We start from the raw sequence: 15724 nt of genomic DNA, 5'->3' as shown, positions 1-15724 counted from the left end.
TTCTCTGGCGGACAGAGTGTAGGTGTTCAGTGAAACGGTTTCCCAGTCTGTGTCGGGTCTCGCCAATATATAGAAGGCCGCACCGGTTATGCTCAGTTACTACAGGGACGGTTAGGACAACAAAGAGATGAAAACTCTACAGCAACATGACTAGACATACTTCTGGGCAAATCTTTCCACCTGGGCAAATCTTTCCATTACATCTATCATAAACCACATCTACACCTAGAAAAGCAAATTAATATTATCAAAATTAAATTTAAGCCCTCCATTTGTGTTGTGTACCAGTCATATTAAGATCACCTCCAAACTTTTAGGTACTTACGGACGTGGCCAATGCAACTGTCAACAATCAAGAAGATGGCGGCACGACGGCAGCGCGTGCGGCCTCTCCGGTGATGATATCTGTTATCTGTCAAGTAGGGTACCATGCATAATTCTGATTTGATGGAGACGGACGTCAGAGTACAGAGGAACATCTGGAACACTTCTGAAATGCCCACTTCACTGCTGCTGCTACTGTGTGGTAACCAGAATCTCCAGAGCAGAAGGCCCCGAATCCTCGGCTTTGCTTGTTTCAGCAGCCGGGGCTAGGTCGAAGGTGCTCGGCAGAGGATGGTGCTCGGGAGGCTGTATCGGAGGGGCTGGTCAGGGGCTCGAAGTTTTTGGACGGATGGACTCTTTATGGCAGGGAGTTTCTCTCTTTTGCCACCTGCTATCGGGGACTTGGGAGTCAATTGACTTGGGGACTTTGACTTTTTTTTAACCGTGTCCATGGTTTGTTCTTTATCAAATTATGGTATTGCTTTGCACTGCTGTAACTATACGTTATAATTATGTGGTTCTGTCAGTGTTAGACTTTGGTTTGTCCTGTTGTGATATCGATCCGGAGAAACATTGTATCATTTCTTAATGCATGTATGCATTTCTAAATGACAATAAAAGAGGACTGAGTGTTCTCATAATCTAAACTGTCTCTGCTTTGCCAAATCTGTTTGCAATCCATATTTGCCTTACAGCAAAAGTCGACATCAAATTCATTTTAACACTGAGGTAAAGGGAAGGTGGCCAAGTTGAGAAAGGTACCGAAATAAAATGAGTGAAAGGGGAAGGATCCAGGAGCAGCAAAACAACTTTTGCCATAAAATCCAACTAGCAACTGATGAAACTGAGAAACATACGCAGACGAGGAAATCTGCCACAAAAACAAGTGACGAAGTGGCAAGGGCAGAAATACTTTGAAAGTGATGGGTGCTTCCACAGATAAGCAATTGAAAGAGTGACATGGTATTAGTCTACAAATGGCTGAATAATTGAGAGAAGTGGTTGACATCTAGGATACAGTTAAGTATTAATTAGAACAAAGATCATCAATGATAATAATTCTTCAAAGTAAACCAGAAAAGGAAAACCAATATACAGTACTGTGCAGAAGTCTGAGGCATGCTAGATTTTTTATATTGTTTCCACATTCTATGGCCCACAAAGTCCTGATCTCAACACCATTGAGGCTGTTTGGGATTACGTGGAGAGACAGAAGCAAGTGAGACTGCCAATGTCTGCAGAAGAACTGTGGCAAGTTCTCCAAGATGCTTGGAACAACCTACCAGCCAATTTTCTTATAAAACTGCAAGACAGTGTAGCTGAGAGAAATGGTACAGTTTTGAAACAAAGGGTGCTCACACCAAATATTGATCTGATTTAGTTTTATAACTGTTTGCTGCTCTTCGTAGTAAATATGATATTTGGAAACTTTTTTATTTTGTTACTCTTGAAAGCATCTTTACTTCATAGATTTTTTTTTACATGTCCCCCAAGACTTCTGCACAGTACTTTAAATCAGTTACCAACAAATTTTGAAACAAGGCATCAGGCCCAGAGACTTAAAAGCTACCAAGAAAGCAAAAATGAAAAGGATGAAGAAAATTTTTGTCATTTGAATATTCTGTTGAAACAATTAAGATTTCAGCGTCTTGAACAAATGTTGCTATGATTAGTAGATACATCTCAACAGTTAAGTTATAATGAATACTTCCATGTGCACAAAACATAAAATTTACCAATGATTTACCTGCAGAAAATGTAAAATACAGTCTTACAAATCAATTCTAAGCGTAGATCATTAGGGTCTTACCATCATGTATTTGAAAGGCCAGGCTTGTGATTTTCTGGGTGACTATCATCAAAGGTCTAAAAAAGAAAGAAAAATAGCTTCAGTTTTTCCTTTACATTGCAAGGATTACTTTATACTTTGCATCCGATAATATAATGAGTCCAGGTTTTAATAGTCCTGATAGTTATTTTAATAGAAAAGAACAATTTTGAAAGAGGTAACAGAAGAGATTCTTGGGGCCTTCACCAACACCTGTGTCCTGTCATACAGGTGAGATCCTGGAAGACTGGTGAGTAGCTAATGTTGTTCCATTATTCAAGAAGGGAGCCAGGGATAATTCGAGAAACTATAGACTGGTGAGTCTCAGGTTCATGGTAAAGTTACTGGAGAGAATTCTTAAGGATATGATTTATGAGCACTTAGAAGGACATGGCTTAATTAGGGAGAGCCAGCATGGCTTTGTGTGGGGCTAGCTGTGTCTTACTAACTTGATTGAGATTTTTGATAAGCTGACCAGAATGACTGATGAAGGTAGAGCTGTGGATATTGTCTACAGGGGTTTTAGTAAGGCATTTAAAAAGGTCCTTGTGGGAGGCTGATCCAAAACTTCAAAATGTGTGGGATTCACGGTAAATTAGGCACTTGGATTCAGAATTTGCTTGCCCATAGAAGACAGGATGGTGGAAGAAGAGATTTATTCTAGTTGGAGGTCTATCATTAGAGGTGCTCCGCAGGGACCTGTGCTGGGACCTCTGTTGTTTGTGATGTTTATAAATTACTTGGATGATGGGTAGGGTTAGTAAGTTTCCAGCTGATATGAAGTTTGGTGGTGTGGACAGTGTAGAAGACTGGCAAAGAGTACAACATGATATAGATCAGTTGCAGATATGGGTGGAGAAATGGCAGATGGAGTTTAACCCGGTCAAATATGAAGTGTTGCATCGGGGTAGGTCAAATGTGAAGAGACAGTACATTGTTGATGAGTAGAGAGATCCTGGGGTCCACGTCCATATCTCCCTGGAAGTGGCTGCACAAGTTGATAGAGTGATTCAATAGACAGATGGCATGCTTGCCTTTATTAGTTGAGGTACTTAGCTCAAACTTCAGGATGCTATGTTACAGCTTTATAAAATTGTAGTTAGGCTGCATCTGGAGTATTGCATTCAGTTCTGATTGCCCCGTTATGGGAAAGATATTTGGAGTGGATGCAAAAAACGTTTACCAGGATGTTGCTTGGGCATGCGCTGTAATGAGAGGCTGGACAAACTTTGGTTGTTTTCTCTGAAGTGCTGAAGGCTGAATGGAGATCTGATAGAGGTTTATAACATTATGAGGAGCGTGGATAAAGGAGATAGATGATATCTTTTTCCACTGGTTGAAATGTCTAATACCAAAGGTCATGTATTTAAGGGGAGAGGGGGTAACTTCAAAGGAGATGTGTAGGGCAAGGATTTCTTTAATATACACAGGGCATGATGACTGTCTGGGGTGGTGGTACAGGCAGAAACATTAGAGGCTCTTAAGGGATGTTTAGATAGACACATGAATGTGAAGAAAGATATGTAACACATGAAGGATGGAAGGATATGGACATTGGGTAAACAGAAAAGATTTGTTTACTTAGCCATTTGACCAATTTAGCCAATTTAATTGATTCAGCACAATACTGTGGGCCTAAGGGCCTGTTCCTGAGCTGTACTGTTCTATATTCTACATTCTAGTACAATGTGGTGTTAAATAAGGATGTATTTAATATGTATTTATGAGACATTGGAATTATCATTAAGGCCAACATATACTTCTCAAAAACCTATATGACCTTGAGCAGGGGTTCCCAACCTTTTTTAATGACACTAACCAAGGTGTCCGTGGACGCCAGGTTGCAAACCCTTGCCCTTAAGAAACGAGCACCCTTCTGAACCACCATAGTCCTTTAGGTGAAAGTACTTAAACGATGCTATTGGATAGGGAAGCCCAGAATTCACACACAGCAACAATGATGGATCAAAAACATCATTTCTGAAGTGAAAGGATGTGTAAATTGGTGGGGAACTTGGAGATCAATAATAAACAGCAATTGGTTTATTGGTTCTTGATCCACCCTTGAAGGTTTCTCAAAAGCTATAAGCCTTCCAGTATTTTACCTCTGGATATTATGTAAACCAGGTACCCGAGGATAAAAAGTAAACCCTTTTCTATCTCATAGGCCCACAATTCAGAATATCAGAATTGCACCATGAAAACTGCATCTCCCAAAACTGGGTCTTTTGTGACTTTGGATGAGAACCATTAATGCAGAAGGAAAACAAATGATTATTAGCAACTCAAAATGGCTCACTGATGTTCTTCAAGGAGATCTTGCCCAACTTCTTGATGAAACTGTTCATCTCTCCAGTCCCACATTATTCCCGACAGGGACTTCACAGTGTCTTCAACAAAGGAAAAGTAACTACAGATCCCCTTGAGAAGGCAGAATTACTATAAGTAATTCAATATGAAGGATAATTAAAATAAAGTAATTTTAATTATGCCTATTGGACACACTTGCTCAGAAATTAGATCATGTAGCACCGCACTTTAACACTCTACACAATTCAATTTCTTTTAAAAAATAAACTGTATGCAAAAATTAGAGGCGTAAAACAATGAATTTCAAAAGACTGCAGTTTTCATCAGTGCACAAAGGGCCCCAACATGCACAATTCCTGGACTTTACCTACAGCTTTTGTTTGATTCAGGTTGGTATGCCCAAAGGAGAGCTGAAGAACATTCTCTAGAGTAAAAATGCACAAAAACAAGTTCTAAAACTATCTAGAATTTGAGACCAAAGGAGAGGCACTCATTACAAAAAATCCCTCTACCCACCCCCACAGCTTTTCCTATATTCTAACCCTGGCTCTGGCAACAATCAGGTAATTGATCTCTTAAACCTTCACTGAAACCAGGGACAAACATTACACGTTTCTTGTAGGATTTCCTAGATCTCAATAGAGGAAAAAAAGTGCTCAAATGCTGAAACATACTGCCAACAGTCAAATATTGATAAAAAGTATTCATGCATTATTTCAATATACTATTTGACAATAAATAAAAAATCCACTGCCGTATTTATTCACAAAATGCTGTTAAATGTAATATTTCCCATGTATAATAGAGAATAATGTCGGTTTATTACAAAATTCAACAAATGATCTGTTATCACACGGCCAACATGCCACAATATACAGCACACCAAGATTGTTTCTTGCAAATGATACAGAAACTATGAAAAGGCACAACTCACCAAAAGGATCCACTGAGCATAAAGGAAAAGAAGAAACAGATCAACATGACAGACAGCACGTAACAGGAAGCTCAATGATTGAAATGAAGTGTAAACATTACCAGAAAGGTGTCTTTAAAATGGTAAAATAGAATTCAGCAGGTTACCCCAGATTGCAGTACCTATGCCTCAATAGAGGTCTCAATATTTCATGGATTCTTGATGAAAAATAACCAAAGTAAATGCAGAAACTCTTGAAAGCTTTGCGGATAAGATATTACATAGGAATAACAAACGAGATTTCAAATACCAGTTCTGACAGTGGGAAACAAAGTAGAAGTCCTCCAAAGAGGAAGCAGAGCTAGGTTTTTACTGAACATAAGGGAATAGGCGAGTGTATTCCTTCCCACTTCACTTGAGCATATTTCTTGTCCTCTTAGCTGTTGCACTAAATGGGTTGGCTAAATGATGAGTTCTCTCTTGTAGGAGTCTGGTACAGGGGGAAAAAACTACATTATCTAATCACCATCCCATATCTTGAATATGCAAGGGGCCTATATATAACCAAGAAATATCTGAAAAACAACTTACCCGGAGAAATCTGTGGAGAGCAGACCATAATTAAAAATATATACTCTACTAATTTGGCACACTGTGAGATAGCCCATTCCTGCTACAAATGAATACCTGAAGGAACAAGAAACAATTTTAAAAAAATTATTATGTTGTTACATGTAGAGAAAGGAATATAACACATGACATATTCTGGAAAGGTACGTTTTCAATTTTCTCACCTCTTCTGTAAATCTGGACACTGGCATGCAATTCAATGGGCACAAACTATTTTTCATTCATTGTATTCACATAAATAAAGAGTACACCACAGACAAGGCAAAAAAAATTACACAAAGTGTGGATAGTTTCCCCACAATTCAGAAGATTATGGTAATTTGACTAGTTTCCAAGAAAAGGAAAATGGCTAAGAAATGAGAAATCATTTCTACTTGGATAGTAGAGCATAGTCCAAAAATTAGAAGCAGGCCCCTCAAGAGTGAAGTCAGGAAAAAGTTTTACATGCAAAGGATGGTGGAAATTTGGAATGCTCTTTTGTAAGTGTTAATTGATTCTGATCAATTATTAATATTTTATTTCAGTTCAATACATTTTTGATAATCCAAGTTAAAGGGATATGGCAAAGCCCAGTATGTGGAGTTGGGTCATATATCAACTCTGACCTAAAAAATTATTAGAAGCATGTGGGGCTAGATAGTTATTGTTACTTGAAGTCTGTTTTACCTAAATTCCATCAGTATGTGAACTTCCCGACAAGAGAAAAGAACACCTTGGATCAAGTCTACTGCAATCTTCCTCATGCATATAAAGCCAGTCCTCTGCCACATTTGGGACTCTCAGACCATCTGTCTCTGTCCCTGACCCCGGCATATAAACCACTCAGCTGTAGACAAAGACCATATATGAAGACAGTCAAAGTATGGACTAAGGGGGCTACCCCTGCCCTACAAGACTGCTTCGATAACACAGACTGGGAAGTTTTTGATGAAGGGGGAGATCTGGAAGGGCACACATCAGCTGTTCTTTCATATATAAACTTTTGTGCTGAGAATGTCATGGACACAAAGTCTGTTAATGCGTTCCCCAACTAAAAACCTTGGTTCAATAGCATGGTGAGGATCTTGCTAAGAACACGGGATGCTGCTTTTAAATCTGGAGATCTACAGGCCTATGGGCAGGCAAGAAGAGTCCTGAAAAGCAGCATCAGAAAGGCCAAGCGCAGATATAAACAGCGTATAGAGGAGCACTTTACCAATAACAACTCCAGATGTATGTGGCAGGGGATAAAGACTCTTACTGGCTACAAGGACAGCTATACAGTCACAAACTCCTCAGATAGGACACTGCCAGACACTCTGAACCAGTTCCTTTCTCGATTTGACAGTCAGAATGGAGAAGTTGGCATCCAGTCAGCACTAACAGAGAAGGATGACCCTATACAATTACACCAACACCAGGTCAGATCCGCCCTGCACGGAGTCACCGGAAGGATTCTTATGGACTGCGCAGATCAACTGGCGGGAGTACTTACTACCATCTTCAACTTCTCGCTACTACAGTCTGTAGTCCCCACCTGCCTTAAGTCAGCCACAATAATACCCATACCAAAGAAAAGTACAGTGAACTGCCTTCATGACTATCGCCCAGTGGCTCTAACTCCTATCATCATGAAATGTTTTGAGAGATTCATACTGTCTTATATTAAGTCTGCCATACCTGCTGACCTTGATAAATACCAGTTTGCGTACCGTGCAAACAGATCGACAGAGGATGCAGTCATCACAGCTCTCCACACAGCCCTTACAAACCTGGATCAGGATAACACCTATGTAAGAATGCTCTTTGTGGACTACAGCTCAGCTTTTAATACAGTCATCCCCTACAAACTGGTGCAGAAATTGAGCAACCTGGGCCTTGGCAGTTCACTATGCTCATGAATACTGGATTTTCTGAGTAACAGACCCCAAAGTGTCAGGATGGGAGAACACACATCATCTACTCTCATGCTGAACACCGGTACACCACAGGGGTGTGTTCTCAGCCCCATCCTCTATTCTCCTTTCACCCATGACTGCTCTACCATTCACTCCACCAACACCATTGTCAAATTTGCTGACGATACCACCCTAATAGATATCATATCAGACTGTGATGAGACAGCCTATAGGCAGGAGGTACAGCATTTGACAGAATGGTGTTGTCATAATAACCTGGACTTGAACATCACAAAAACCAAGGAGCTGATAGTAGACTTCGGGAAATCAAAGCGCGTCAAGCACTCTGTTCTGCACATATACGGGAAAGAGGTGGAGAGAATAGAGAGTTTCAAGTTCCTCGGCGTCCACATCTTGGCTGACCTCACCTGGACTGCCCATATCTCTTATCAGGTGGGGAAGGCCCAACAGAGGCTCTACTTCTTAAGGAAGCTAAAGCACGCTCTCCTCCCTCATCACCTGCTGATCAACTTCTATCGAACAACTACAAAGAGCCTCCTGACGTATTGCTGTGCAGTGTGGTTTGCCAGCTGCACAGAACAGAACAGGAAGGACTTGCAGCGGGTGGTGAGGGTAGCAGAGCGGGTTACTGGCACAACATTACCCTCTCTCAGAGACATTTATACTGGCAGACTTCAAAAGAAGGCTACTTGTATTTCAAAGGATCCCACTCATCCTGGACATCACCTGGTTTCTCCTCTACCTTCCGGGAAGAGATACAGAGCATTAAGGACGAAAACAAAGAGACTCCTTAACAGCCTCTACCCACAAGCAGTGAAATGTATAACACCCCCTTCCCTTCTCCTGCCCCCCTCCTAAGACGGCGGCAGCTAAATGCATCACACTTTCAGGAATGGCAGGTGTGCAATAGTCCTACCCGCGCCCCCCCCCATCCATATATTATTAATTTTGGACTACACTCCTGAGGTTTTAGAGTTTATTTTATGTATATATTCTTTGTCATGCTGCAAAACATTGAGCTGCTAAATTGTGTTTCATTGCTCCACAACAATGACAATAAAGATATTCTTCTTCTTCTTCTTCCAATTCCCCAAGGCCAACAATATAAACATCTCAATAAATTTAGTAAACACAGAAAACACATTCATCCTGAAACTCTGAGGTTACAGTGGCATGCAAAAGTTTTGGCGCCCCGGCCAAAATTTCTGTTATTTTGAATAGCCAAGCGAATAAAAGATGACCTGATTTCCAAAAGGCATAAAATTAAAGATGACACATTTCTTTAATATTTTAAGCAAGATTACTTTTTTATTTCCATCTTTTACAGTTTCAAAATAACAAAAAAGGAAAAGGACCCAAAGCAAAAGTTTGGGCACCCTGCATGGTCAGTACTAAGTGACACCCCCTTTGGCAAGTATCACAGCTTGTAAGCACTTTCTGTAGCCAGCTTAAAGTCTTTCAATTCTTGGTTGGGGGATTTTCACCCATTCTTCCTTGCAAAAGGCTTTTAGTTCTGTGAGATTCTTGGGCCATCTTGCATGCACTGCTCTTTTGAGGTCTATCAACAGATTTTCAATGATGTTTAGGACTGGGGACTGTGAGGGCCATGGCAAAACCTTCAGCTTGCACCTCTTGAGGTAGTCCATTGTGGATTTTGAGGTGTGTTTAGGATCATTATCCTGTTGTAGAAGCCATCCTCTTTTCATCTTCAGCTTTTTTTTTTTACAGACAGTGTGATGTTTGCTTCCAGAATTTGCTGGTATTTAATTGAATTCATTCTTCCCTCTACCAGTGAAATGTTCCCCGTGCCACTGGCTGCAACACAAGCCCAAAGCATGATCGATCCACCCCCGTGCTTAACAGTTGGAGAGGTGTTCTTTTCATGAAATTCTGCACCCTTTTTTCTCCAAACATACCTTTGCTCATTGTGGCCAAAAAGTTCTATTTTAACTTCATCAGTCCATTGGACTTGTTTCCAAAATGCATCAGGCTTGTTTAGATGTTCCTTTGCAAACTTCTGACATTGAATTTTGTGGTGAGGACACAGGAAAGGTTTTCTTCTGATGACTCTTCCATGAAGGTCATATTTTTACAGGTGTCACTGCACAGTAGAACAGTGCACCACCACTCCAGAGTCTGCTAAATCTTTCTGAAGGTCTTTTGCAGTCAAACGGAAGTTCTGATTTGCCTTTCTGGCAATCCTATGAGCAGTTCTCTCAGAAAGTTTCCTTGGTCTTCCAGACCTCAACTTGACCTCCACCGTTCCTGTTAACTGCCATTTCTTAATTACATTACGAACTGAGGAAATGGCTACCTGAAAATGCTTTGCTATCTTCTTACAGCCTCCTCCTGTTTTGTGGGCATAATTTATTTTAATTTTCAGAGTGCCAGGCAGCTGCTTTGAGGAACCCATGCCTGCTGATTGTTGGGATATGGTTTGAGGAGTCAGGGTATTTATAAAACTTTGAAATTTGCATCACTGGCCTTTCCTAATGATGACTGTGAAGCTAATTCAGGCCTGAGACCTTGGTAAAAGTTATCTGAGAGCTCAAATCTCTTGGGGTACCCAAACTTTTGCATGGTGCTCCTTTCCTTTTTTGCACTCTAAAATTGTACGAAACAAAAATAATTGCTTAAAATGTTGAAAAGAATGTTTCATCTTTAACTTTATGACTTTTGGAGATCAGTTCATCTTCTACTCACTTAACTATACACAGTAACAGAAATTTTGACCGGGGTGCCCAAACTTTTGCATGCCACTGTATATACACAAGCAATTCTGCAAATTCAGAAATCTGAAACAACACACACACACACTAAGTACTGGAGGAACAACGCAGATATGAAAGAGGAATAGACGGTTGATGTTTTGAGCCCAGACTTCATCAGGGCTTGAAAGGAAGGAGGAAGAACCTAGAAGTAGTAGTTGTGGGAGGGGAAGGTGTACAGGCTAGCAGGTGATGGTTGAAACCAGGTAAGGGGGAAGGTGGCTGACTGATGTGGCCTGACCTGCTAAGTTCCTCCAGCATTTTGTGCGTGTTGCTCTGAGATTATACAGTGCCTTGAAAAGTATTCAGGCCTCACAACTATTTTCACATTTTGCTGTCTCATTTTTTAAATTTAAAATATATTGAAGTAGGATTTTGAGCTCATCAACAAATCATTGTGTATCTTGTCAAATCAAAAGAAAAAAAATCCAAAGCCTGTTAAAAATTTACCAAAAATTAAAAACCGAAATTGTGAGGCTGAAAAAGTATTCATCTGCTTTGTAATTCTATGATAACTTTCCTCAGATGCAATATACTGTTACCTTACCAACTCACCCAATTTGTTGATGTAGAAAATTGGAGGATCACCTGTTTTCAATGAATTGATAAGAATAAATACCCTCTGTCTTCCTGTAAGGTCCAACAGTATGGAAGATTTTCCACAGACCAAACCAAAATGAAGACAAAAGAGCATTCAAGACAGGTCAAGGAAATGAATATAGAGAAGCACAAATGTGGGGAAGTGTTCAAGACCATCTCAAAAGGCACTGAACATACTTCGAAGCTCAGTGCAGTCCATCGTAAAAAAGTGGAAACCACAGCCACACTGCTTAGGTCAGGCCACTCGTCTAAACTTAGTCACCAGAGAAGAATGCTACTTGTAAGAGAGGCTATTGTGATGCCAAGTCACTCTGAGTGAGTTGCAGAAGTCAGTCGCTGCAACTGGATTTGAAGTATGTGACTCCACAATCTCCTAGGCCTTGCACAAAGAGGGTATTTTATGGAAGAGTGGCAAAGCAGCAGCCCTGGCTAAAAAAATAATAATATCCTTGCCAGTAAAGACTTTGCAAAGCATCACTTAGAAGATACTGTAAAGATGTGGAAGAAGGTTTTGTGGTCTGATGAGACTAAAGTGGAATCTTTTGGCCTCAACACTAAGCAGTACATGTGGCGTAGATCTTATGCTGCATATCAGTCAGGTAACACCATCGCTACTAAAAAGTATAGTGGAAGTAGCATCATGCTGTGGGGAAACTTCTCAGCAGCAGGGACTGGAAAGCAGGCCAGGATACATGGGAAGATGAATGTTACTAAATGCAGCAAAATCCTGGATAAAATCCTGATAGACTCTACCATAAAGCTTAAACTGGGGAGGAAGTTTGTCTTTCAACAGGAAAACGATCAAAAGTATTTTGCCAGAGCAACCATGGAATTGCTTCAAATGAAGAAAACTGATGTCACTAAATGGCCCAGTTAGAGTCCTGACCTGAACCCAATTAAACATCTCTAGCAAGACCTCAAGTTTGCCGTTCACAGCTGCTCCCCAACTAACCTGACACAGTTTGAGTAATTTTGCAAGGAGTAATGGGCAAATCTTGCTCCATCACATTGTGCAAAGATAATAGAGACTTAACCAAAAAGACTACTGAATGCAATAGCTGCGAGAGGCGGTTCAACTAGGTACTGAACGAGGGAGGATGAATACTTCTGAATTGCTGACATTTGGTTTTGAATCTTTAGTTTTTCATGCTTTACATTTTTCCTTTATTTGGCTCTGCTGTGAAAAAAGTAGCATGTGATTCACAAATAAAAATTCACAGTTAAATTGGTCAAAATCCCTGTTGTAATACTCATTTATGCGAAAAAAGGGTTGGGGTCTAAATACCTTTACAAGGCCCTGCATATTTTTTTAGTTACTCAGTGGATGAACTAATGGATATGAATGAGAATTTTGTTCTCTAATACTTCATGTACTTGAAGAGATGAAAGAAACTGGAAAGGAAATCTACTTAATCACTGGGCTCCAAAATCTCTTTGATATCATTTTATTTGATTCTATGATCAGTGTTCTTTTTAACACTTTTTTTTCTTCTCAAACAACCATCATTTCTCATCCTCTGCACTATTTCTGAAACAAGGACATACTCTTAAAATTAACTAAACCCCAGGAATGCAATTGGTTAAACCCCGCCTTTAATATTATTAACTATAAGATGAATTCGCTACTCACTAATACATCCTTATAAATTTAACCCTGCTTCTATCCTATTCCCTTCAATTCTTAACATTAAGAACATTGTCTTGTGATGCAAATCAAACAAAAAAGGAAGCCATATGGAGGGAAACCACCAAAAATGGGCAATGACCCAGTGGAATTTTATACACATTTGTTGCTCTAGGGCAAAATGAAAATGGATCAAAATAGTGGCTGCTTAAAAAGTGACTGGATCAATCTGCCAGAATGACACCACTTACAAAAACAGTAAATGTAGAATGGTCGCTGAACAGTTGAAGCAAAAGAGACCTTCTTAGTGGTTTGCTCTCTGCTATAACAATGGGCATCAGCAGAACGATGCAAAAAAAATTCTTCTCTCTCTCTAATAGTCACAGTAACTTTTTTATGTCTTGCATTACATTGCTCTATAAAACAACAAACTTTACAACATATATCAGTGATAACAAACTTGATTGTGATTCTGAAATATCATTGTGTTCTCAACCTGGGAACCTTGTCTCAGTGCCAAATGGCAGAGTTGAATAGCTCTTACTGTCCCCACAAGATAAGGGAAAAGACATACTCTTTCTACATTTATCATTCTGGTTCTAGATGGTGACCCAGCCATACAGCTAGTGTCAATGGACAAGTATTAAGTCAAGTTAACCAGAATCTTAAATTACGAAGTATTGTTGTTTTATTACATATAAAGGGTAACTTGATTGACTTAAAATGCAAGATATAATGTAAAATAGATTTATTTTACACATAACAACTACATACCTGTGTATATTTGAGATGCTTGCTTTTGCCATAATCACATAGCATAAAGAAACTTCTATAAAAATATGTAATGAGTACCTGGAGAAGGAACAGTAAAAGAGAGATTAGATGTCTGGCTTGCAAACATATAGTTATTTTACAAAGTAGGCTCCAACATGATTTTCATTTTGTAACAAAGGGATAAAAAGTCATGAGCCCTCTATCATTCACGATCACTTCATATCTCAACTCTGCATCCTTAAACATCTGTAAGCAAAAAAAATTCACCAGTCTCGGTTTAGCAATTTTCAATTGTTCCAGCCTCAACCGTATTTTGGGTATCTAGATTTCAAATACCACATTCTGTGAACAAATACCACCTGGCATAAAAACAGTACAACTCGTTAAATAACACTTTAAGCCAAGGATCTGATGCTTTCTCAAGGATCCTGTGGTTTCATTTTAAAGTGGAATAAGACTATTAATCACCACGTCTAACCCAACACTTATTTCTCTCAATGTGTCTGATAAAAGATTATTTGGTCGCTTTCACAGTGCTGTTAAATAGTTTGCTGCGCACAACTTGGCGGCTACAGTTCCAATGTTACAACAGTGATTAAAGCGTGTTGAAATCGTTCCAAATTGGTACAAGTAGAAGCATTTTTTAAAATGTTACGTCCCCTTGATAAGAAATGTTTTCTGTATGTCCTACAAAATCATTAAATCATCTTAAACATAATCAATCACACTAACTCACGGCCTTCTCTACCAACATGAACTCAAACCTAGTTGATGGCATATAAGCCACAGAACGTTAATGTACAATGAGAAAAGGGAATGCTATGCTTGCCTTTAACACAAAGAGAATCTTAAAATTCTCTTTACGCCCAATCGTAATTTTACCAATGTATTCTGTGTACATGCATACATTCAGGGTTCGAGACACCACTTGACTCCATAGCCTACTATGTGGCTGATCTGACTATCACCTCAAATCCATATTCCAGCCTAATTGCAGTACCTTTCACCTCCCCCCCTTGCTCCAATTACGGGCCTCCCTCTGCCTTAAAACCTTCAAAGACTCCAAAGGGCAGTGTAAGTAAAGTTCCAAAAACTCACAAACGTTTGAGAGAAAACTTTGTTTCATCCTAAGTTCCTCCCAATTGAGGGAGCATTCTTTCCATATCCACCCTACCAAGATCTCCAGAAAATTTTGTGTTACAATCAAATCACTCTTCACTCTTTTGAAGGCAAAACACACAAAATGCTGAAGGAATTGAACTCCAGTGCATCCAAACCTAGCAAATGTTGCTTCATAAGCAAGCTGTTATTTTCCACAATATAGTGTGTCATACAGAACCTTATCAAATGCCTTCTGAAAATCTGAAAATCGTGGAGCAGCATATCTACAGTACATTAATTCATCAAATACTTAAACAAAATTATCAAAATTTATTTCCCTTTCATGTCAATTTTGCCTGCTTACATGAATATTTTCCAAGTGTCTAGAAAACAATGTCTATATCTTTAACAGCTTCTAACATTTATCAAAACTGTTTAACATTTTAAATAACACATTAAACCAAGGCCCTGCTACTTTCTCAGGCAAGTGGAAAAAATCCTGTGGTACCATTTTAAAGAGGAGTAAGACCATTAATTCTCCATGTCTATGCCAACACTTGTTTCTCTCAACATCACCTACCACAGACATTAAAGTAACTGACCCATATTGTTCTGGTGTCTATCACTTTGAATAAAGGAGCCAATTTTGTCAAATTTAATGAAATACATGGGCAGCCACTTATTTGGGACAACTCTTAAGAAAGAAAATCTAACAAAAAATAGCCAGGCTTCCCCTTGTTCATTTGGAACACCATGCCACTTAATTGGGAGAAGAGAGTGTTGCCAAACAGTTTCTAACCAACGTCAGTCATGTACACTTGCATGGATGTTAGACACTGCACCATGCTTACAGTGAGGAGTTTTTATATAGTGTCAGTTACATGGGCATGTTTTATGTTATCCATTTGGGCCAATGGACGCAGATTCAAAATGCAGTGATTTTTGGTCTTTTTT

At 39.4% G+C, this 15724-nt stretch overlaps 1 protein-coding gene across 4 annotated transcripts in view; it reads right to left on the bottom strand.

Moving 5' to 3' along the window:
• Nucleotides 1–15724, bottom strand: part of LOC134357735 (lysophospholipid acyltransferase 1-like) — a 117274-nt gene that overhangs the window by 66902 nt on the left and 34648 nt on the right. For all 4 annotated transcript variants that reach the window (XM_063069362.1, XM_063069365.1, XM_063069364.1 and 1 more), the window contains 3 exons: nt 13670–13747; nt 5967–6062; nt 2135–2190 (listed from right to left, as the gene is read on the bottom strand). In XM_063069362.1, coding sequence (XP_062925432.1) covers nt 2135–2190; nt 5967–6062; nt 13670–13747 — 230 coding nt within the window. The remainder of the gene's footprint in view (nt 1–2134; nt 2191–5966; nt 6063–13669; nt 13748–15724) is intronic.

This window comes from Mobula hypostoma, chromosome 17, assembly GCF_963921235.1.
Source record: "Mobula hypostoma chromosome 17, sMobHyp1.1, whole genome shotgun sequence".
In the NCBI taxonomy this organism is placed as follows: Eukaryota; Metazoa; Chordata; class Chondrichthyes; order Myliobatiformes; family Myliobatidae; genus Mobula; species Mobula hypostoma.
The sequence above is the reverse complement of the archived record's forward strand: the minus strand, read 5'-3'. Positions and strand labels throughout refer to the sequence as shown.